The sequence below is a fragment of the Meriones unguiculatus genome, chromosome 19, assembly GCF_030254825.1.
Source record: "Meriones unguiculatus strain TT.TT164.6M chromosome 19, Bangor_MerUng_6.1, whole genome shotgun sequence".
Lineage (NCBI taxonomy): Eukaryota > Metazoa > Chordata > Mammalia > Rodentia > Muridae > Meriones > Meriones unguiculatus.
In genome coordinates, this window is record NC_083366.1 from 30,565,909 (window position 1) to 30,590,486 (window position 24,578).

Here is a 24,578-nt window from a genome sequence, read left to right on the forward strand (position 1 = left end):
GACCCCCTCCCCACAGCCTCCACAATCAACAAGTGCCCATCCCAGTGTCACAAATGAAAGTGAGGAAGGACTGAGGACCAAGGGGAGTGTGGCTCCCTTTGCTTTGCTCTTCAACTAGCCAAAGGGCTCAATGTGGCAAAACACCACACACAGTCAGTGCTATTGGCTTTTTCATCTGTGTTATCAAGGAGAAAATGGCTGTAGGTAAACATTTTAAAAGGTTTCTAGGGCTGGAGAGATGCTTCAGAGGTTAAGAGCACGTACTGCTCTTACGAGGGCCTGGGTACAGCGCCTAGCACCCACAGGGAAGATCACAACCATCTGTGATTCAGTTCTAGGGGATCCAGCACCTGATTCTGGACTCCTTGAGCAACAGGTACATGTGGTACACTGACATACATGCAGGCATACACACATACAATGAGAATAAACAAAAATTTTAAACTGTTTATAGCTACTCTGATATTTGAAGAGTTTTTTTTTTCCTCCCAGGAGTTAAAGACTAGGCAGGCAAAAAATAAATATAAATTTGTATGATAAAGCATACCTGTACTTATACTATACATCCATATATGTATATATTATATATTATACATAGTCATATATATGCATGTACAGATATAATATGCCAAAGTTATATGAACACATATAAAAATCACAAAAACATACATAGTCACACACATAGCAATGACTAATGGGACAAAAGTAATAAAATACTTGATAAGCTAATTTGGTAAAAGGAAGAATCAGCTAATCTTTCTATTAATGGACAAGAGACCAAATTATCTTAATACCGCTGTTTCTTTGAGATCTTGGAATCAACTGTTGAAGATGTTATATGCTATTATAATTATTTATTTTTTTTTACAACAAATGAGGGCTGTCACTTCCAAAGAGGAAAGTATTCTTTATACTCCTCATTTCTCTCCATAATGTTTCACGTTAATGTTGGGCAGCCAGCACTCAAGCAAAGCCTGTTGTATGTAGAGTACAGCCAAGAGGGTCCAAGTAGATCCCACAAGAAAACGATGTTTTGCTAATTCTGTCACTCGGATTCACTTGTTGGAGGTACTAGCAGTGTAAGCATTAGATAATCCTTCGATATCAGAAGACAATGAAAGTCACATCAAGGATTTCCCCATATTAGATAATCCATTCCCTGTGCCAAGAGACAGTAAAGGTCATGCCAATAATTCCCCAGGTGCTGAAGAGATGACTCAGGGGTTAAGAGCTGGCACTGCTCTACCAGAATACCTGAATCCAGTTCATGCGGTCACATGCCTGTATTTCCAGCTCCAGAAACCCAAATGCCCTCTTCTAGCCTCTGGGAGCATTGGCACACTCTTTCCTCACACACACATAAACATAAACACATATACACATAAAAATATAAAAAAACAAATTTAAGCTCAGTGTGGTGGCAACATGCCTTTAATCTTAGCACTCAGGAGGCAGAGGAAGATCTTGAAATTTCTGTAACTTCAAGGCCACCCTGGACTACAAAGAGGGTTGTTGGACAGCCAAGACAGGTACACAGAGAAACCATGTCTCAAAAAATAAAATAAAATAAACAGACACACAAACAAATAAAATTTAAAATAATAATGTCCAATGTTTTCCATTTGTATAAATATAAAGGAACGGTTATACAATGGTGCTACCACCAAGGATGGGGGAAAGGATACATCCAGCTGAGCACTGAGGAGTGTTAATGATCAGTTTGTGGTTAACTTTGAATCAGCTGCAGCTGTGCCTGACAGGCCATGCTCCAGCAGTCAGGAAAGTTGTGACAAATAAGGGTCCTCAGGGAATCAAAGGGATGGACAGGATAAATAGAACAGACGGAAGACACTTGAAAGTCATTTGTGCCGATTAGAAAGCGAACTCTCCATCCGACACCACTTAAGAGACAGTAAGGCAGAGTCAGCTCCTTGGACACCAAGCCTCTATTTATTTCTGATCACTGTGTTTATGGAAGAATTATGGGCTGATAAGACACTAGAGACTTGCAAATATCTCCACAGTAGACCTTCAGATGTCAATTCGGCTTCTCTGACTTTTGTTGTACATTTAAGGTACTTACATTTTTTGAAAATTAAGCTAACCAGTGATACATACAAAAAGTTATACATTGAACAAAACACTACATCTCAGGTCACAATTCTACATTGCTTTAATAATGTATATGCCTCTCAGATGGAATAAATATCTAGATTTTAAAAATTCATTCTTCAAAGGTTTATTTGTACATAGGAAAACAGTCACATACATGCATTTCATAAAACAAACACTGTTTCCAGGCAGGAAAACACCAGAATGTTTATCCAAAAGATTTAAAATAGAAAGACTTAATACTTGGTGTCTCTTTTCTTATGTCCTCAACAAATTTCTTCCAATCAATGTGCATTCTTTTATGAAAACAAGGGACAGTTCCCATCACTTTACTAATACAGTACATGACAACATCCTTTCCAGGAATGAATGTGCTGGGGAGCTATGTACACAACGGCTTGCATGCATGTTCTTCAAGCCTAACGCTCAGGGCTGTGTGTGCTAAGACCAGTACCAGAACCCTGCACCAGGAACCCTGCTTATCTCCCTGAGCAAGAGGGAGCTATATGTGGAACATCCTGCTCATATTCATCAAGAAACCTCCAACTACATGTTTCTTTACTTAACAAGTATCAGCTGCCATGTGCCCCAAACTAAGAATAGCAGAGATACCAGCCCCAAACTGCTCACCATCTACCGAGGGCCCGAAAGATGTGAAGAAAGGTTAGCCAGACATTATACCATCCTTCTAAGGATGAGGTATTTGGAACAGAGGAAGGAAGGGAAAGAGGATTCAGTAGCACCTCCAGAACAGTGAATATCTAAGAGCGTGCGGGCAGTAGTCCTGGAGAGGGTTGAAAACAGTCTGACACTCAGCTGACTTAGATCTAAGTCTTAGTTCCACTCACTCCAGCTCTGCTTCCGGACCCTTTGTTTGCTGCACACATTCCCTGAGATTCAGCCGCATTTTCCTTTAACACATCTGAATTCAGATGGTCTCCATTTACATAAGGAAGCCAGGTGTGACATGTCTGTGAGCCTAGAGCTGTAGGAGCAAAAAGAAGACAGACTCTGGAGCTAACCCGCCAACCTGTCAGAGAAGTGAGGGAGCTCTGGGATCAGTGAGAGATCCTGCCTCAAATGATACGGCAGTGAACCATAGTGGAAGACACCCAGTGCCAATCTTTGGTCTCCACAGATACCATAAATACATACGTGTAAACACACATTTGCATACGTGCACACACACATGATTTAGACCCAAATAAAATAAAACAGGAAAGGGCAATAAAACTAATATAGCCATGTTAAAAAAATACAATCTTTTTAGGTGAAGAGTACACAAGACGGACTGTACTAGTTCTTACACTGTTTTAGCGTTAACATTTCTCAAGGAGTTGGTAAAATAATTAAATTCCATTTAAAATGTTGATGCCTTTAAATAGCGTTCATAATAAGATGGAAAGAAATTTCTTTTCATAACATCATTTCAACTTTTTATGAAGGTAAATACACGAAAACGTCAAATCTCTCTTGGTTCTTACATCATTTTATAAAATGTTTAATTTTTAATATTATGAGTTTATGTGTGTGCCTGCATAGAAGCATGTGCACCATGTTTCCAGGTACCCACCGAGACCAGAAGAGAATGTCAGATCCCTCAGTACTAGAGGTACAGATGGTTGTGAGCCACTTACTGTGGATGCTGGGAAGAGAACTCAGGTCTTCTTCGAGAGCACTAAGTACTCTTAACCAATGAGTCATTTCTCTAGATCATTTTTACATAATTTTAATTATATCAATTACAAAAGCAACAAGTGAGTGTAGGTCAATGGAATTTATACTAGTAGATAGAATATAAATTTTAATGTAAAATTATTTATAGACGAAATGCAAATAACTTAGCATTGCTATAAAGCAGTAAAATAAAACTTTATTTGCAAAAGCAGATAGTCAGGGACTTGGTCTAAAACCCTTAGTTTGCTAATCCCTGATCCTGGTTACCTTCTCACTTCAAGTACTTGTCCCTGCAAATATTTAGTAAATGCTCATGATCTACACATTGGTTGTATATCTGTGAACAAATGCAAAAAAGCCCTTAACTGAGGGCACTTATCAATGAAAACAAAATACATAAAAAAAAGAAAGTCACAGGGGTGGAGCTGGGAGGATGGCTCAGTGTCCAGGGGTGCTAGCCGCAGCAGCATGAGGAACTTAATTCAAATCCCATCGTTCACAGAGGAAGTAGGCAGGCCTGGTCACACACACCCACCTATAAAGCCAGAGCATTAGAGACAAAGACAAAACGATTCCTGAGACTTGCTGGCTGCCAGCTAGCTTCCAGCTCAGTGAGATACCCTGTCTCAAGGGAATAATATCCCAACACAACAAAACAGATTTCCATAAAGCTTCATACACACCCAACATCTGTAAATGTTGGTCCCACTTTCCTGTCCTTTATATTTGTTATCTTATAGTCAGTTACCTTAACTGACAATGTACCAGTAATGGAGCCTGGTGATGTATTTCTGAAGAAAGTCTTTCAGGCAATGGGTCTTAGCATAATTAATGCAAATGAGCTCAACTGATTATATCAGTCTGAGCCACGCCCACCCTATTTGTAAATGTGTTCCCTCATCTCCTCCCATGCGCCTCTCCAAGTCCACTGATAGGGGAGGTCTTCCTCCCCTTCCATCTGACCCTCGCCTATCAGGTCTCATCAGGAGTGGCTGCATTGTCTTCCTCTGTGGCCTGGTAAGGCTGCCTCCCCCCTCAGGGGGAGGTGATCAAAGAGCTAGACACTAAACTCATGTCAGAGACAGTCCCTGTTCCCATTAATATGGAACCCACTTGGACACTGAGCTGCCATAGGCTAAGTCTATATAGGAGTTCTAAGTTATCTCCATGAATGGTCTTTGGTTGGAGTATCAGTCTCAGAAAAGATCCCTGTGCCCAGATTTTTTGATTCTGTTGCTCTCCTTTCGGTACTCCAGGTCTTTGTATCTCCCACTTCTTTCATAAGATTCCCTGCACTCTGCCCAAAGTTTGGCTATGAGTCTCAACATCAGCTTTGATACCCTACTGGGTAGAGTGTTTCTGAAGTTGTGTCTTGTGGTATAAGACAGATGGCTTTGACAAGATTTTACTTTCTCTGCTGTGAGCCTCTGGCACCAAAACACAGCCTGTGTAATGAGCACACAAGTACAGCCTAGAAGCTAGCAGTCTCTGTGATGTGAGATAAAACATAGCCATAAAAACCTAATGCTGTCAAAACAACCCTGAGATTTCACCTGACACCTAACAGAATGGCTAAAATCAAAAACTCAAGTGACAACACACGCTGGAGAGGTTGTGGAGAAAGGGGAACCCTCCTCCACTGCTGGTGGGAATGCAAACTTGTACAACCACTTTGGAAATCAATCTGGCACTATCTCAGACAATTAGGAATAACGCTTCCTCAGGATCCAGCCATACCACTCCTAGGCATATATCCAAAAGAGGTTCAAGTACACAATAAGGACATTTGCTCAACCATGTTCGTAGCAGCTTTATTCGTAATAGCTAGAACCTGGAAACAACCCAGATGTCCCTCAGTTGAGGAATGAATACAGAAATTGTGGTACTTTACACAATGGAATACTACTCAGCAATTAAAAACGAGGAAATCATGAAATTTGCAGGCAGATGGTGGGACCTAGAAACGATCATCCTGAGTGAGGTATCCCAAAAGCAGAAAGAGGTTTTCCTGTCTCAGTGGACTTGGAAAGGGGCAGGGAGGAGATGAGGGAGGGAGGGAGGGAGAAATTGGGAGAGAAAGAGGTAATGGGATACAGCAGGGATACAAAGTTAACAAAATGTAACTAATATTAAAAAAAATAAAAAATAAAATTAAAAAGAAAAAATTAAAACAAAACAAACAAACAAAAAAACCATGCTGGGGCTGGCACCAAAGGAAGCTAGAAAAGACTATAAGCATTTCCTAAGGATTAGCAAATACCTCATTTTTTAACCTTCCTGAAATGCAGATAGGTATCCACATATACAACTAAATGGGCCAAATTTTATTTCATATAAATTTGAATTTGGGGGTTAAAAGAAAAGGAACACTAACGCTCCCTTGTGTCGAGAGTGTGCTGATAATTTGTGACAGTTTCCCTATATGTTACTTAAAATGAATCCCATTTATCCTGGTCAGATAACAACCAACGTATAAAATCACTTTCTGGGGCCTAGCAATTAAGAGGATGTCATGAGCTGTGCACTAATTAGTATGAATACTGAATTAGGTTTCATTGCAGCACACATCCTCCTGCCCAGCCCTGTGCCCTTCCAGGCCCTGTATGCTCCTTTTGTGTTTCATGTCTCATGTGTTTTATGACCCTCAAAACCTCTTTTTCCCCTTCTCACAGTTCCTTTTCTAGTTTCAAATCATATATATATATGATATATATATATAATATATATATTAGAGTCTTGTTCACATGTATGCACACATACAAACATTAAAAACCAGGGCCCACATATGAGAAAGAACAAGTGTTATTTGTCTTTCTGTGTCTGGGTGAATTTTCAGTTCTACCCATTTTCGTCCAGAACTCATTTTCTTTAACATCTGTATAAAATTTCCTTGTACATATATGCCATATTTTCACTATCCATTCATCAATTGATGGACATGTAGGCTGATTCCATTTCCTAGGTATTGTGAATAGAGAAGCAATGAACACGTCTGAGCAATCATCTCTGTGGTAAGACAAAGAATTCTCTGGCAGATCCCCAAAGCAATATAGGTCTGGTTCACATGGTATTTCTGTTTTTAATGTTTTGCAAAACCTCCACATTGATTTCCTGATGGTAGAATCTACCAACTGAATGGAAGTGTCATTAAATTAAAAGTGTCAGCCTCCCTGAAAAACTGCAATCTACATGAAAATAAGACCTGGCTTTAGTTGTCTTTGTCACCCCAGACTCTGAAAGAAAGGGGGCCTAAACCATGTCAGATTCTAATTCCTTATTTGTGAAGTTAATGAACAAGAAAACGCTCTAAGCCACCGATAAACCAGTGACACCCTGAGTGAAAAGTTAATGCTGTGGGATGCCATCTGAGTGGCCACCAGTTGCTTTGTTTTATGCATAGATGTCTCCACCTCATCAAAACTCTACCTAAGTAGGATGGATGTCGTTTCTGCTGGGATAATCTCTAGGATGTCTGATCAGATCAGCCACATGACACCCAGCAATTTACAGCCGCCCACTTACCCTAAAACCACCACCAGACCCAATCATGAACCAAGAGAACAAACAGCTTCATTGTACTACAAACACGAATGACAGGAGAACACCATGGCTCTTACCATCACCAACATCAAAGTCCTTGAAGGCCAGCTCAGAGCCTGAGTCATCCAGCAGGATCTCGCCATTCAGTGTGAACATCATGGTGTGTTCATTCATATCAACCATGCAGCCCACGACATCACCTGCTTGCCAAGAGCGCCCATAGTGTTCATTGCCCTGGTGCCACCTCTGGGCCTGCGGAAGGTAGAAGAGTTCCTTGTCACAGAGTCAGACAGATGAGCAGCAGTAGGATAATCTTGGTCAGAACTACTAGTCTGGGGCCATTCTTCAATAGAGGAATTGTCTGAGGAGTCTAAATCCTTAATGTGAACACAGGGTGAGGGATTATGAACAAACCAGGTGCTATTTCATGCTTTTGAGATTTGATATAACCATATGTACTATGGCTTTTAGAATTCACTTTTGCAAACTACAGTGAATGCTTCCCATGATATAGGTTTTTTTGTTCACTCCCGCTCGTACAAACAATTAAGAACTGAGAGTCAAGCTGGGTGCCAACCATAAGAAATAAAAAAGGAAGGAAGGAAGGAGAGAGAGAGAGAGAGAGAGAGAGAGAGAGAGAGAGAGAGAGATAAGAGAGAGAGAGAGAGAAAGAAAGAAAGAAAGAAAGAAAGAAAGAAAGAAAGAAAGAAAGAAAGAAAGAAAGAAAAGTACAGAAAAGATCATGTTTGCCTCTCCAAATAAAATCCCTCTTCTTAGGACCACTGTTGATGCTACTGAAACAAAAATGGAACTCTAGAAACATCTCGGTTTCTTTCTAACATCAGCAAAGCTTCAGATCACACCTAAAAATACTCTGAAGATATCTGTGAAAATAACAAGCCCCAAACCAAACGTGGAAACCAGCCCATTTATATACAAAGCAAAATATCTAGTATAAATACACTTTGAAAAAGAGTTTCAATAAACATGAGCTTGGGGTACAATAATTTATAGGTACAAAATTAGTCATATGAGTTATTTTGTCACATGAATCCTTTAAATTTATTTGGAAGTCCAACCTCCATTGTGAATTGTATATAATGTTAGTGCACTTGTGTAAAGTACTGATACAAATTATTCTCAATGTAACAGATTGCTTTTCAATTTCAAGCTAAATTATGAATCAAAAGGCATTACAATTCAAAATTCCCCTAGCACCTCTATTGTCTCCTTACCCCACCTGACTCCCCCAGATTGATCATCTTTCCTTGTCTTTGGTCTGTTGGGTGCAGAGAGAATGGAACTTCAATTTCTGAAGGCAATTTCTTCCTCTGGTTCACCATGTCTGGTCACCACAAGAATGAAACCAAAGCTGCCTTGCATGTTTGTTAGTTTGTCTAGATAAGGTCTTCCTATATGAAGCCCAGGTTGGACCTGAGCTTGTAACCCTCCTGCCTCAGCTTCCTTGGTGCTGGGATTAATGTATGCACAACAACACTGGCTTCTTCACCACTTCCAACAGACAAGGAAGACTTGTCTCTGTGACAGCCTTTTTGTAAATCTCAGCGAATCTGAAGGACAGGGAAAGAGTCCTGAGGTAGCTACAAGGACATGTCCAAGGTCTGCTGTGAGCCTAGCAAGGAGCCCGGGGGTTCCAGCATCCACACGTGCAAGCAGAGACAGGCCATGTTTCATCAAAGCTACTCACCTTAAAGCCATCAAAAGCAAAGGCACGTTCATCAGAACCCAGTTCCAGGTCCGGTTGGCAGCCTGGCCTGCTCCAGCCCACCCGCATGTCTCCAGCAGTGACAGCCTCAAATTCAAAGTACCAGCGCCCGGCCTTCACCGCATAGGTCTTCTCTGCCCTGAAGATACGGAACCTCTCCCCAGTGCCACTGCACACCTCGGCTCTTGCAGCTGTGGGGTGAAGAGACTGGAGATCATCGAGTGGGAAGTTAAGAGAAGAGAAGGGCTTGATCTAAACTCAGCCATAAAAGCCACGGGGAGGTTGACTATTCCGCTCCACACGCTCTCCTGCTTCACCACCCACCCTCAACTCTGTCAGGTAGAACCATCCAGCACAGAAGAAAGCAGGCAGGGCTTCCTGGGAAAGTTGGGAAGGAACTCTGTGAATGACTACACAGGTGGGCTACTGCCCCTTTCAGAATGCAGCTATCTTTGGGAGAAAGAAAGCCATCAAGTCCTGGGTTTAGGACTAGAAATGGAAGGTAAGACCACATGAACTTGAAGTCGTAGGTGGGAAAAATACGTTAACTGTATCAATTGTATAATAAACTGTTCTGAAAAAAAGGGGGAGACATATAACTGTCTTGTGCCCCTCCCTTTGGCTACCACACTATTCAAACAATAGATCGCAGGAAATGAGGATATCCTTATCTCCTCCTAGGAGAAGAAAAAGTTCTGGGGGCAGCCAGGAGAAGAACTTCTTTCTGGGAGAAAAATTTACGACCTATCCTGGAATCCTATTGTAGGGACTGGACTAACAGGATAGCATCCTCAGCTTCCTTTGGAGGAGGTTGCACCTTCCTGGGACTAGCAAGGTCAAGGAGTCACAACCCTATCAAAGACCCAGAACTCCTTTACAAGTAGAAAAGCCACAGGCTCTGCTTGATTCCGTGGACACTCAGTAGGTAGCTCTAACTTGCGCAAGTTTGACAAGTAATGTTTATATTGAAATAAAAAATAGAATAACGTGACATTAAAAAAATGAACCCTTTAGCAGGTACCTTTCTCCTGCACATAAATAAAGCTATTGGGACTCAGATTAAGAGACATGGAAAATGGACATGATCAAAGACTGTGTTCCCCGGAACTCAACGCTGAGACAGAATGGGCACATGCTGACTGACCAGACAAGCTCAAGGAAGGATCAGATAAGATCTAATGTTCAGTTTTCTCAACAGGCTACAGGTTTAGAGGCTATCAACCACTAGAGGGCAGTGAGAACCCAGCTACGTATGAAAATGACCAATTACACTCGGCAGCACAGAAGGCAGCTTTAGTTTCTGAAAGTCTTACACAGTACCCAGAATGTGCCAGGTGTACGTACATCAGACTTTAAAAATAATTGGTACCGAAGCAGCCACTCTTTCAACTTCCTAGTATTACATCTAATAAAGTCATTCAAATCTCGATGAAAACCTTGTAATGAATAAGATCACATTCCACTTTCAGACATTTCGGTACATCATGGAGAACAATACTTCTAAGGTAGCACAACTCAAATACCGATGCGAGTTTCGTTCATAATACGCGAGCCTTCTCCGAAAATGGGGAATAAATTACAGCTATAACCAATTACACAGAGTCGGGCTCATTTTTTTTGCAACCTGTTCTGCTTCTAACTTGATCAAATGTAAGCCACAACAGAAAAATAAAGATTTAAAAAAAAAATCCTTATTTCCTGTTGCTAGTGCGGGGGGTATCATGTGCCACATTGCACATGGGGATGGCGGAAGGCAGCTTTGTGAGTTCTAGTCCCTCCTTCTACCTTTACATGGGCTCCAGGGGCTGAGCTGCTGTCCTCAGGATTGCCCAGCAGATGGCTTTACCCATGGACTACCCCTCAGGCCACAAACTAATGCTTTTAGCCATATCTAAGGAATCACCAGAATGATTTGGTCTTATACCAGAAAATCATTCACACCTTTTAATCTCCACCTTAGGAAAAAAAAAAAAATCACAGTTTTTCCCAACCAGTCTCTCCACCTGCCAGCATCCTCCAATCTGTCCCCTCTCTGTGTTACCATAGTTATATTTCTATGGTAAGCTGGGATGGCACAGCCAGCTCCTGGTTGACAACTTCCTGGGGCTGGTACTCCCTCCTCAAGTAAGTCCACATTTAGTAGCCAGGGTTTCAATATATTCCATGTAAGTATTTAGGAACCGGCTTCTGGGTTGCCTAGCAACCTATGACGTCGTGTGTCGCCTGCCAGGTGGCCACACCTGGAAGGCATGGTTACCTTCCTCCTTAAAGGGACCAGCCCGCCCTGTGGTCCCTCCTCTTGGCCTCTTCTCTCTTGCCTCTTGCTCCCCCTCTTGCCCTCTTGGCCCTCCCGCCTTTCTCTGTCGGGCATCTCCCCTCTTTCCCCCCTCATGTCTCGCTCTCCCTTCTCTCTTTCTCTCTCTCCATCTCCATCTAATAAACCTCTTTCATATAAAATCTGTTCTGCGCCTCATCATTCATTAATTGTCCCCATCATTCCATTTTTGCATTAATTATTCTCCTATCATCCACGAATGTTGTCTCCTGGCCTGTGCTCTATATTTCGCCCAAGGTTAGAACTATTCCTCAGGTTTTTCCATGAGCAATAATGCCACACACATAGCAACCTCTGTTATGACAATGTCTCACTGTGATCTCTAATTGCTGATGTTTTGATGTGTTCAGTATTTAATTCAGAAGACAGTGTCTCCCCTCAGTGATACCTCTAACGGGTGAGTTGACCTTTTGCACCTACTTTCTGTAAGGTGCCACTGAGGCTCTGCTAGGAGGGAGGCATGTTGTTAGGCTCGAGGGTGTAAGCAAACACGGGAAACATGATCTCACCTCCTATGGCAGCATAACACAACCGCTGCCTCGCTGATCACGGCTCCTGTGACTTCAGAAAGACAGAGAGCTGTTTTCCTGTGGGTTTGCATGTACTCACATGTAGATGTGATGTGCCCATTTTCTGACACAGGGTGTTGTGCAGAACCTGGACCTCTCTGATTCAGTTAGGCTGGCTGGCCAGCAAGCTTCTGGAACCCATCTGTCTCCATCTGCGGGCACTGAGGTGACTGTCACACGTGCCGCAGTTCCTGCCTGTTTTATGTGAGTTCTGGGGATCATACTCGGTTTCTCTCGCTTGTGTGAGAAGTATACATCACCGACTGAGCAATCTTCCTAGCGTTCAATCAACCGCTAATGGCTCCATCTCTAAATTCTTGTGAGACAACTCATTACACATCACGGTTTTCCTCCTCTTTTTTTTCAGTTCCTTGTATGGATATATACATTTATAAAATCATTAAGTCTCTTCTATTCTTTGTCCCTTTTTCTACATTTGTGCGTATTCGTGTCTCTGTGTGTGTGCACGCGTGCGTGCGTGCAGGCGTGTGCACCACAGTGCCCCTTTAGCAGCATGTAGGTCCCAGGTACTGAACTCAAGTCATGGGTCCTGGAAGCAAGAACCAGCTCAATGGCCGCAGTTCCTTCTTTCCTTCCTGGCCTGTGCAGTGTTCTACCCTTTCTTGCCTAATGATCTTCTCCCTACCTGCTGTTATCCCCAACTCTAAATCAGTTCCCTGCTCTGCTGAGCTTGCTGAAAACACACACACACACACACACACACACACACACACACACACACACACATTGTCACCTCTATTAACAGTGTCTCTACTTTTCATCAGACCATGAATGTTTCTCTAGAATCTTCTCATCTTTGCACTCTTTTCTACCTTTGCTGCTGAATGCCATCATCCGAATAAAGAACACTCAGAATCCTCTGCTCCACAGAGCAATGGCACAGTAGCAGCATTCACGTCCCCAAAGTCCTGAGAAGTAACCCAGATGACTCAGTCCCTGGAGCGCGGACACAGTCCCTGTAGCACGGACTCGGTGACAATTGTAACATGTCCATCCTCAGGCCCCTTTCTCCAGCTCCAAGAAACACTGAAAAACAACAGTCCTGCAAGCACAATGCAAAATCAGCTACCCACAAGTCTCTGGGACGGGCAGAATAGGGCTGAAATTCCTCCAAAGGCCAATTCAGAGACAGATAACAATATTTTACCTCCTGGGCCTTCTTCCCTGGATAAATCTCACTTGCAAATCTGTCTGTATTCAACATGCTTTAAAAGTTAGCTCCATGCAAATACCCTTCTCCATGGGGACACTTGTTAAAGCCAGCAGGGGCAGTTCTTTCACATCGCAGCTGCTGAAGGTAGCAGTAACTTTGAGATAAACAACAGCTGAACAAATAGTCTGTCAGAGACACCAGGCCCAAGCTAGCCACCGCAGGACGTGTGGGGAAATAACTCTCGTTTTCCTAGAAATCTACCAAGTTGTGCCTACGCCCCGAGGCTATGAATATAATTCAGGAGAGATCTGAGCAGAACTTCCATCTGGCCTTATCTGTGAAAGACCTTGATGTTAGGTTACAAGCCTGGGACAAATAGCAGAGGTGCCTATTTAACACATCAAAGCGGACCTGCAACCCCTCAGCCTCTACCTGTGATTGGATCCTCCTGGCTGGCATATCCCACTCGCTACCCTGAACTTCTCCAGCCCAGCAGGGGGCTGTGCTGCTCTTCCCTATACAATCCAACCATTTTGGATACCATCATTCTTTGTACCTTTGGGATCTTCTGGCTGACCTGGCTCCCTTCTGTTCCTTCTTCTGCCACTCCCCATCTCCCCAGGTGGCAAATCTCAGTCTGGTTATATCCACTCAGAGGTTCCTGCCTCTGCCTATGCTCTCCCACATATAAACTTTCTCCTCCACAATACTTAGGAGCAGTCATGTTCCCTTACCTTTTCCTTTTATTTCTTTTTGTTTCCATTTACCTGAAGCTGTACACAAGCGGCAAACAAATGCTAAAATGAAATTATAAACGCCTTGGTAGGATGCTAGTAGCAAGTCCCAAGAAGCAGTTTCAGCCTCTCCCTAGAAAGGAGTCTCAGATGATCACTAGCTGGCCACACGTGACAAACAAACTCTACAACATTAGCTCAGAAAAATCCTTAAAAAAAAGTCACAGCACACATAACAACTAAATCAAGAGATGCCATAATATATGATATATGTCCATAATATATGTCCAGATTCTAAACAAAAGTGCTAAGGTGTGCAGATACCACAAATTATAATACTGTATACAGGAAGAAAGAAAACTGATGACAGAACATGGCTCTAAAAAAGGCTGGGTCCAAAAAAAAAAAAAATGAACTAGCCACTTCAAAACAGTTTAAGAAAGTAAACTACGTGAAAGAACTAAATAAAAGTATAAGAGCTAGCAAGATAGTCCAACAGGCAAATTTTGGGAGATATAGCTCAGTGTTAGTATACATGGCTAGCATGCTGCAGGCCCTAAGCCCAGTCTCTAACGCTAGCAAGAACAAGGACCCAACAACCATCAAATTGAAGAGGTAAGGTAGTATTAGCAATAAATCATAGGATTTTAGACATTAAAACAATGACAGGGAGACATGTGGACAATTCTATGCTAGTAAATACAGCTGGTTCAATTGAACAGTAAAGACAAAAAATTCTTCTCCTAGGAACAACGTCCAGGCTCAGAGAATGTCAGCGAAACACTGTTAAAGCCTACAAAAAAGAAAAAAAAGCAGTAACAAAGCAGATGATTCTTTCAGAAGATAGGTGGATGGAGAAGAAGCATCCCTACTTTCCATTATGAATCCAGCTTTAAAGCCTATCAAAACATAAGGAAATCATTACAAGAGATTTCTACATCAACATTTCTTGTGACAACAGATGTGAAAATTCTGAAGAACATTTTAGCAAACAGTTTTAGCTGTACATAGGAAAAGGAGATGATGCATCAGGACTAAGCAGGGCTATACAAGAAATAAAAAACTTGGCTTAATGTCCAAATATCAATACTTTATAGCACATTAGAGAAAATAAAATACTCTTTCTTGCAGGTGGCAAAATCATATACATTTAATATTAACAGCCATTCATGCCAAATTCTTGCATAAACTAGACTATCTCTCCATTGTGATGAATGATACCTATTTAAAAAAAAAAAAGGATATTCTTAGCTAATGTGAGTCCCTAACCCAGGGCTATCTCTCACCCAGAGGAGGCATTCTGCAGCTCCTCTGTCTTCCACTCTGCTCCCTGAGCTTTAGAGAGCACTTATCCACCACTTCTTTTCAGCACTGGGTTTGCATAAGAACAAGCCAATCAGCAGTCCTGTGTAGATGGAGGAAGAGCCCACGGGCATTATCCTCTGTTGGACTATTTGCTATCAATAGATTCCAAGAAAGGGAGGACTACTGCAAAAAGGAGGGCTACTGCCCACAACTCTGTACCCACTGAATACTCCACAAGCCTCCAATGCAGAGTTCTAGTCCATTTATGGCAAAGATGGCCCTAGATAATCAAAATGGGTCACAATGCAAAAGTCATGAACCTAGAACAGGAACTGAGGAACCGACAGCCAAAGCCTGAGAGTGTTGGTAATGGTGAAGGTTGGGGAATAAGAGGGCAAGGGTAATCCAAAAATATCACATACATTTATGACATGGTCAAGAACCAAAAATCAATCAATTAAAAAAAAAAAAACAGGAAGAAAGAAAAAAAAATCTATGATCCAGGGAAGTAGTTCAAGCAAGGAACAAGGTCCTGAGTTTGGTTCCTAGAATGGGAGAAAGAAAGACCCAAACAAAATCCTACTTATTATTAATACCATGTCTAACAGTGAAGTGTTAAAATGTTTCCCCTCAGACTGAGACTAAGCTGGGTCCCTTCTCTCTCCACTTGTATTTCACGTTGCTCTGAATTCCTCACATACTCAGTCAACCAAAAAGTAAACACAATTATTGTAAAAGGAAAAAATATGAGACTTGGTCTTATTTACATAGAGACAAAGCTATGAAATTTATAAAAATAAACAGAAGACACACATACACACACACACACACACACACACATTAACACACCCCTCCGATCCGAGGATATAAAATCAACCTGCAAGTATCAACTTGTATTTCACATTACAAAACACCATACTAAACAAAGTTAAATAAAAACTAATTTTACCTGTAATATTATGAAATTGCCGTAAGAAATAATGTATATAGCCTTTATTCCAAAAAAAAAAAAAAAATCACTGAGAGAAACTAACAAGAAAGCATAAGGTATACCGTGTTCACAAATATGTGAACTGCTGTTAAAAGATCAGTCTCCCCCTACCGATCTTTAAATTTAATTATCATCCGATCAAGATTAAACTGATAGGTTGAGGATAAAAATAAAGAAATGCCGAAGGGGAAGAGCAACAGCAAGCACCTGCATGGGCAGGGGAGGCTTACAGAGATGAAGGATAGCACTGAGCCACCCACTGTGAGGTAAGTCTAATCTTCCCAGGGGTGGGGTGAACCACCCAGACCAGCAGCCTCAAGTGGACACCTCAAGTAGAAAAAAACTGGCATTCTTTACCTTTTCAGGCTTTCCTTTGGCTCTGAAAACCCACTACACGATTTTGCAACCAAGAGGGAAAAGGCAAAACCAGTACCGTGGTCCTGATCAGGAGCTTCCAGGTGGTAGCCGTAGCCCAGGAGCGTGCGCACTGCCTCTCGGAGGCTATCTTTGTTGGACTTCTTGGTTCTGTCGTCCAAAAGAGTATAGGGAACGAGACGAGGGTTTCTTCTGTTCTTCACATCCTGTATTGGGGAGAGGGCTTGAAGTCACCTGAGCCATGCAGCAGTGGAGTCTTGGCACAAGTGAGCCGAGCATTGTGCTGGCTGAGCTACGACCCACAGCCAAAGCCTTTGCATCTGAGGAAGCACCATCAGTTCTTACACCATCTCAGTTTAGGAGGAACTGTGAGGTAGTGAAGGCTCTCCATCTCTCTCTCATGCACACACATGCACATGCACACACATACAAACTGTAGAGTTAAGCTTGGAGACTTGGAAAGAGGAGGCATGAGGACTGCAAGTTCAATACCAGCCTTGGCTACACAGTGAGACCTTATCTCAAACACACAGAAAACAAAACAAAAGAAAACAAGCTAAAGGACTGGACAGGTCCAAGGAGCTCTGCGTTGTCTCTTCTTTCTCCCCTTCCTCCCACAAGTTTAGAATGAATGCCTGACCATTCACTGCTACCTGGAACCAAGTCATATAGATTGATTGTGGAAACAGTGACATTCCAAAGCTACTCTCTCTCAGAACAAGCCTTCCCACCAACACAGCTTCAAACCCTACTTCCTGTGTGCCTCACTCCTGACGTGGTGTTGACTTCCTCCATCCTAGCATCCCAATCCAGAACCCTGGTTGCTTCCTGGTGTCATAGTCTCCAGAATGGCACACCAGGAGTCTGACTGCTGGAGAAGTTCCCCTGGCTGCTCTGCATACTTGTGTTGGAGACCAACTGTGAGAGAGCAAAACAAGAGAGGAAACTACCAGGCAACTCTCTCCAAGAGTTCACAGCCTATTTCTGAACCAAATAAGGCCAGCGAGAGGAAGGTGAAAACTCAAAAACTTCGTCATTTAGACGATAGGCAGCAAGCTTGAGGAAAGTTCAATCACACACACACACACAAACACACAGACATAGACACATACACACACAGAGACACCCTCACACAACATAAACACATATACATCACACACACACACGCACATACACACAGACATAGACACATACACACACAGAGACACCCTCACACAACATAAACACATATACATCACACACACACACCTCTATTTTATGGAGGTAAATAAAGGCTATTTTTCATTATTTTTCAAGATGGTAAAGACTTTCAAAATACATTTTAAGCCATGTGTTAGACTTTAAATGGAAACATATTCTAAGTTTTGAGCAATTATCCATTTGTCTCCTGAAAGTCTTCCAAAAAGGGCATCCCACCGGGAGCTACCAAGAGACATTCTAAGACAGTGACGAGTGTTGGCTCTGGAGTCAGAGAACCTAAACTAAGTCTGTGACCTACTGGCTGGCCGCTACTGGGCAAACTCTTCTCCCTAAGGTTCTGTGCCTACTATGTATGTGTAAAGTGGCAGTGAGACTCTTTCTTCCTTGGTGGAAATGTTGCGAGTTAAACACGGTAACTACAAAACCCTAAGCTTGGTGGCAAGCATCTAGTAAAAATTGGTTGCAGAATTTGTGAGGTGCCAGGCACTGCTGTTGCCTTCTAGGTCACACGAAGAGGTCAGGTATTTTGTTAATGAGGGAAACAGTGGCACACAGGACTTTGATATCAAGACAAAACTAGGATGCGGTTAAGGGGCGAGGCTATATTTTGCTTTTACCCTCTGCTGCGCTGCCTCCGCCTCCACTCAAAGGCTGCCAGCTACTCCCATGAGTCCCTCTATTCAGGAAATAATCTATGACCATTAATCCATACTCAACGCCAAAATCTAGGAACCTCTGAAAACTTGTTTTTCTCCTACATGGAACAAAAACTCATTTGGTGCCCTGAACAGATGCAAGGCTGTTCACAGACTTATTCTTCAGAGGGTTGTCATGCCTAGATTGCACTGGAGGAGTAATTCACAGTCTACTGCCCCCTGAGGGTGTTCTGTAACATGTAAGATATCATCTGATCACTCTGAAAAACAACACAGAACAAAACTTTAAATGGAATTCTGATACTGTGAGTCGTAGTTTCAGGAAGTGTGGATCTTTTTTTATTATCGCTGCAGGTTAATCTTCACATTTCAAAAGTCTCTCCTAGACAGTCTCAAGGTAGGGAATGCCTCATACCGTACCACAAACCCCTCTTGTGATATGATCCACTCGGTGCAGGTGAGGAGGGACGGTAGCTCAGCTCGCACGTGCTGTCATGATATCACACAGAGCTACATGCACCTCATTTCTTTTGTTACGGCATTTATTCTTGCTGTAGATATGGTTGGAGGCGGGGCATTGCATTCCACAGTCTACATGTGGAAGTTGGAGGCCAACTTCACGGAGTTGGTTTTCCCTCTGCTTTTACATGGGCAATGGGTGTGAGACCCAGGTTGTGAGAGGAAAGCAGGTTACCTACTACACCTACCGAACCACCTCAGTGGTCTGGAAGGGCAGAGCTGCCTTGCCCAGATGGATGAGCACACTAACGTTTACAGACGAGATGTAACTGTGAAGAACCACAGCTTCTCCTCGTCGGTTGGAAATGATGACCATCCACACTCAGAGAGAGAAACCCGGGTACCTGCTGGATGCCGTAAGTCCAGCCCTGCCGGATTCGGTCCCGGGCCCACACGTTGTGAGCATTTTCAGCCAACTTGTCCACCATCGCTTCCTGAGAGGGGGTGAGTTTTATAAAGCTCAGATCCATTGGGGCAGGCTTGTAGCCACTGGTCAGCTGGTAGCTGCAAAGCAAACAGAGAAACTTCAAATTGCTCTTTCTCTTGAGATCCTGTGACAGAACTGTCCTTCCCAGTCCATCTAGTCCCAGTTGTTCTGTTGAAGACTGTGGTGACCAGACCTACAGGGCAGTCAGCAAGCTTGAGCCTCTTTTGCTTCAGTTGCTGCCTGGGTAATGAGGACAGCCATGGGGTCCTTTAGTTTATGTCTACATGCAAACAAAACATAAACAAATACCATTTACCTGTATCTGAAAGGCACAAAGGACCTACAGCTGTGTGCTCCTAATAGCTGAGGCTTTGGGGGGGCTTAAAACAAAAGTATTATTTAAAATAAGCAATACCTAAGTGCTTTTTCTTCATGCAATTTTTTTAAAGATTTAGAGAGAGAGAATGCACAATGACAACAGAAGCCAGAAGAGAACATTAGATCCCCTGGAGCTGGAGTTGCATGGGGTTGTGAGCTGCCTGACATGGGTGCTGGGAACCAAACCCAGGTCTTTTGTAAAAGCACTATGTGTTATTAACCATAGAACCATCTCCCCAACCCTAATACTGGTTTTCTTCAACTTTTGGTGTATGTGTGTGTTATGTTTCTTTGTGTGGAAATCTATGGTGATGTCAAGCGTCTTCTTTATCTATCTCCATATTGCTTTCTGAGACAAGGTCTCGACCAGAAGCCCACTGATGTAGCTAGACTGTCTGGCCAGTGAGCGCCCAGGGATTCAACCATCTCTTCACCTCCCCACTGCTGGAATTACATGAGTGCACCAGCATACCCAGCATACTCACTGGGCACTGAAGGGCCTGCTGAGGGGCCTCTCCCTAACTAGCTATCATCAAGTCCCCCAGATAGTAGAGTTTGAAGATTAATCTATAAGTCATTGACTAAGGCCAACACCCATGCAAGTCATCCTCAAAGAGAAAAAGATGCCTCTTGGTGAGCAAAGCCAACTAGAGGCTTTCCTGCCACCTGTAATGAACCAAGGAGGCACCTTGATAGCTTAGAGGAGGGAGGGAGGGATTCTTAATAAAACATTACAGGCAATTCTATTCATGCGAAACAAGATAATTCTGACATTCTTAGTCCTCTCCCTACATAGAGTTTCCCCCTAATTTGCTTTGATCTGTGAATGATCTCAGTGAGAGCTGTGAAGCTGTGCTTATACCTGTTAATTTGAAGTTGGGTTGTAATTAGATGATGCTCATTTTCTGATGTAGTGTGTGTGTGTGTGTGTGTGTGTGTGTGTGTGTGGCCTGTGCAAATGTACACGTGTGGAGGACAGATGTCATTCCTCAGGTGCAATGCATCTTGTTTTTTTTTGAGACAGATTCCTCCACTGGCCTGGAAATCACTAAGAAGACTAGCTTGGATGACCAGGCAGCCCCAGGAATCCAGCTGTCTCAGCGGCCCAGGACTGTGTTTATAACTGTGTTTATTCACCTGAGTTTCTATCACCCTGCGCAAGGAGAGAAAAAAGGAAGTTTTAAAGTTAACTAATAACCTCACCAAAACAAAAGTGCCTAACCCTTCACCCAAACCTCTTCCCATCTGCTCCTTAACTTCAAATCACCTCTTCATTTGTGAAGACAAATGTAGGTGCCTTTGAAAGTCAAACATTCCGGGATGCATTTGAGGCTGCTGGCCTAGTGAGTGCCTCACAGGGAGCTAGTCATTACTAAACCACATTTCTGTGTGTAGTACATCCTAAGAAAGAAACTAGGAATCAATCCAGGATCTAGGGAGATGGCTCCATGAGCTAAGTGCTTGCTGTGCAAGTGTGAGGACGCACGTGTAGATATAAAACCTTATAAAACCAGTGATAAAACTGGACATGTCTGTAATCCTAGCATTCCTAAGTAAACTGACAAGCAGAGGCAAAAAGAGTCCCCGAAAGCATGGTGGATGATAAAAGAGATCTTGTCTCAAACAAGGTGGAATATAAGGACCTGCACCTGAGGCCATTCATTTGACCTCTACACGCATGCTACAGCACATGCCAGAGTCATACACATGAACATACACAAGAGTAAAATCAGCAAACCAAAATGTATATTTTAAAGAAACATATAAATGTATTTTGGTTTTTAAAAATGCCATTTCATCATACTAATGCTATTTAATAAGGTACACAGTGATCAACCAATGGCTCATATGAAGTACTATCTTGAAAAAATAAAGAGCTGAGGCTTTTCAATAAAAGGAAACTGATGTTATTCTTGGGATCTAAACAGCTTGAAATAAAGCTTTAGATTGATTCCTAAGAATTCACAGGAAATAATGAATAATTCCTGTAACAATTCTTGAAGAGCAAAATCCAGTACCCTTCCAACAACAGACACACCTTACCTTATAGAACTTTCTGAAAAAAATCCTAACAGAATCGCCTACTATATCGCCTTTCATAGATTTGTTAGTACACCTACTTGAACATCCCTATTCTCGGTGCCAGTAATTCTACAAAATTAGATCATCAGGTATATACACATATATTTATTTTATATATAATATATAATTAAGCACACCTGTAACTCAAATACAATACCAAAAAAAAAAAAAACCAATACATTCCCTTGCAATTATTATCTTACAGATTTATTTTGCCAAGTATATAATCTGGTAAAATAAAGTTAAAAACTATAGTCTGGGTGTTGGTTTTTTTAAAGTACATTTTTTAATGCTCTGTGAAAAAGGAGAACAAAAGTAATCCACACATATCCTGCTGAACTGCCTGCTCCATGTGCATCAAAATCCCTGAGGGTGTAAACCACAACATTCATATCACTGTATGAGCAGAGGAGGTTCCTGTTAAGCGACAGACCAGTTTAGCAGTCCATTCCCACAGGACCCACAGACTTCCTAAGGGGGTACTGTAAATGAGCCTAAAAAAGACCAACTAACATGTTGTAGCCAAAGCACTCAAGAAACCCCTTTTTTCCCAGCCACTCTTACCCTCCTTAGTATGGATCAAGCTAAATGAAGGTGGGAAATCACTGTGAAAGATTCATGATAAACACGAGAAGATGAAGTCCGGATTACAGAGACGTTAGCTTTAAATTTGCTCGGCAAATCAGCCCTCCCAGGGCCTTGGAACAAATGGGGACACTTCAGAGAACCAGACAGTGGAGAGGGGAACAGCATGTCTTGCTGGAAGCATATCTAGAAATGAACACTTACTTGGCTGACCTTTCCATGGAGAGGGTAGGGAGAATACTCAAACCACACTCTCCAAAAGACAACTAGAGCAGAATTAATTTGAAACAGAAATTAGAATTGGGAATGTCGAGGCTTATATTCCTTCTATTATTTCACACATTTTTGTTTGTTTTAAAATAACTGACTGACAGGGTGCAGGGCCACACCTCAGTTCCTTTTGGGGAATTTTCTTTTGCTCCTCAGCTTTCTTGAATCAAGACAAAAGATCATTTCAAGAGAGGAAGAGCGATCACTAAGTACACTCAGTAGACAGCATCTTTTCAAAGAGAGGCAGAGAACACTGAGTAGTGTGAGGAGATGGGTTGAAGATAAAGCTCTGGAGGAAAATTCCTCTGTGGCTGTCTAGTCACAGAGGATCCGTTTTCATTAGAGACACAAAAAGCAGGTAAGAGGTGTCACTTCAAAATGCAAACACAGAGGACTGAGGAAATGAGGACTCAGTGGGCAAAAGTACTTGCCACATAAACCTGATGACCCAAGTTTGGGACCCTCCCCAGAACAGGCAGAGTGGTGTAAACATCTGTAATTCCAAGGTTCCCTACTGGGAGATGAGACATAAAGAGTCCCTAAGAACTCATGGACCATTTGTTTATAAGCATCTGGACACCTAAGATTGATGCCCAGAATGATCCTCCATTTCTCTTTCATTTTATTCATGGAGTGAGGCAGGATCTCCCAACAAAAAGAATCACCCACCACCAATATGACAAGTCTTGCTAGCCAGTTTGCTTAAGGGATCCTGTCTCTACCTTCTCAGGCAACAGGAAGTCATCACGCCCACTTGGTATTTATGTGGATCCCTAGTAATCTACACTCCTGACTCCACCGTTGCAGGCAGGTGCTTGGCTACTGAGCCACTTCCTCAGTCTGTTCAATATTTCATGGTGTAGCACAGGCCTGTCTGTCTCCTTCAAGGTTTATTCCAGTGCGCTGAAGATGCATGTCAGTGATCAGGCACAGGTGAGTCATTCAACTTACTTCTTGGGCAGCTTCATTTTTTTCACCTTCTCTTCAGCGTGTTCGTCTGCTATACCCACGTGACATCCTAATGCCAGCAAAGTCCTGGAAAAAAACAGAGATGAGCCTGAAGAACAACTTCCCTACATCTGAAAGCACCCGGACAAGAATACGTGGGAGTGAGATCTCACCGTCCACCTTGCAAGAGAAACCCAAGGCTCTGCTTCAAAAGCTAAAGGAAACACAGCTCATTTAGTTCCAGGTAAGGGCAAGGACGACAAACACTAAAAAGGCACAAACCCTTAGCATTAAAAGTTGGACCCTCCCTCAAGCCTTTTCTACACAACTATGTTTCTTTCTCTAAACACCTAGCATTTCCAGTTCTTCTATGTTGTACTGGAGTAGAGGTCTCTGCATTTGGAAAATCAGATACACGGGTCTGCACAGGAGTGCTGGCACTGATCCTTTTTACCACAATGAGTACGTGCAGGAGCTATTTCACTGTAACTTGCTATTTTTTATATTCTACTACAACCTTCATGGCATCGCTATCACATATAAAGCTGATTACTTAAAAATCCCCAAAGAGATTTATATATTGTACTTTAATTTTTTTTAGATTCATTTTATGTGTACAAGTGATTTCTCTAAACATATGTCTGGGTGCTGTGTGCATGTCTGGTGCCTGTGAAGGTCAGAAAGGACATTAGAGTCCCAGGAACTGGAGTTACAGATGATTGTGAGCTATCATGTAGATGATTGGAGCTGAACCTGGATCTTCCACAAGAGCACTTATTGCTCTTAACTGCTGAACTCTCTCTCCAGACCTATTTCTTGTGTTTTTTTAAATATTTTATTAATTTGTTTATGTATTTTTTTATTTATGCGGAGGGAAACATATACAAGTGGGGGTCAGAAAACAACCTGTGAAAGTCAGTTTTCTCCTTCCACTGTGTAGGTCCTGGGGACCATCCTGCTTGGCGGCAAGTGCTT

The 24,578-nt window shown here is 42.4% G+C and overlaps 1 protein-coding gene across 1 annotated transcript in view; it reads right to left on the minus strand.

Annotated features, from left to right (window-relative positions):
• The window catches only part of Ryr2 (ryanodine receptor 2), a 533,102-nt gene that overhangs the window by 179,526 nt on the left and 328,998 nt on the right, over positions 1-24,578 (minus strand). Inside the window, exons 24-28 of the mRNA XM_060372656.1 lie at positions 23,607-23,690; positions 19,258-19,417; positions 16,597-16,744; positions 9,038-9,246; positions 7,407-7,581 (exon numbers count right to left, since the gene is read on the minus strand). Coding sequence (XP_060228639.1) covers positions 7,407-7,581; positions 9,038-9,246; positions 16,597-16,744; positions 19,258-19,417; positions 23,607-23,690 — 776 coding nt within the window. The remainder of the gene's footprint in view (positions 1-7,406; positions 7,582-9,037; positions 9,247-16,596; positions 16,745-19,257; positions 19,418-23,606; positions 23,691-24,578) is intronic.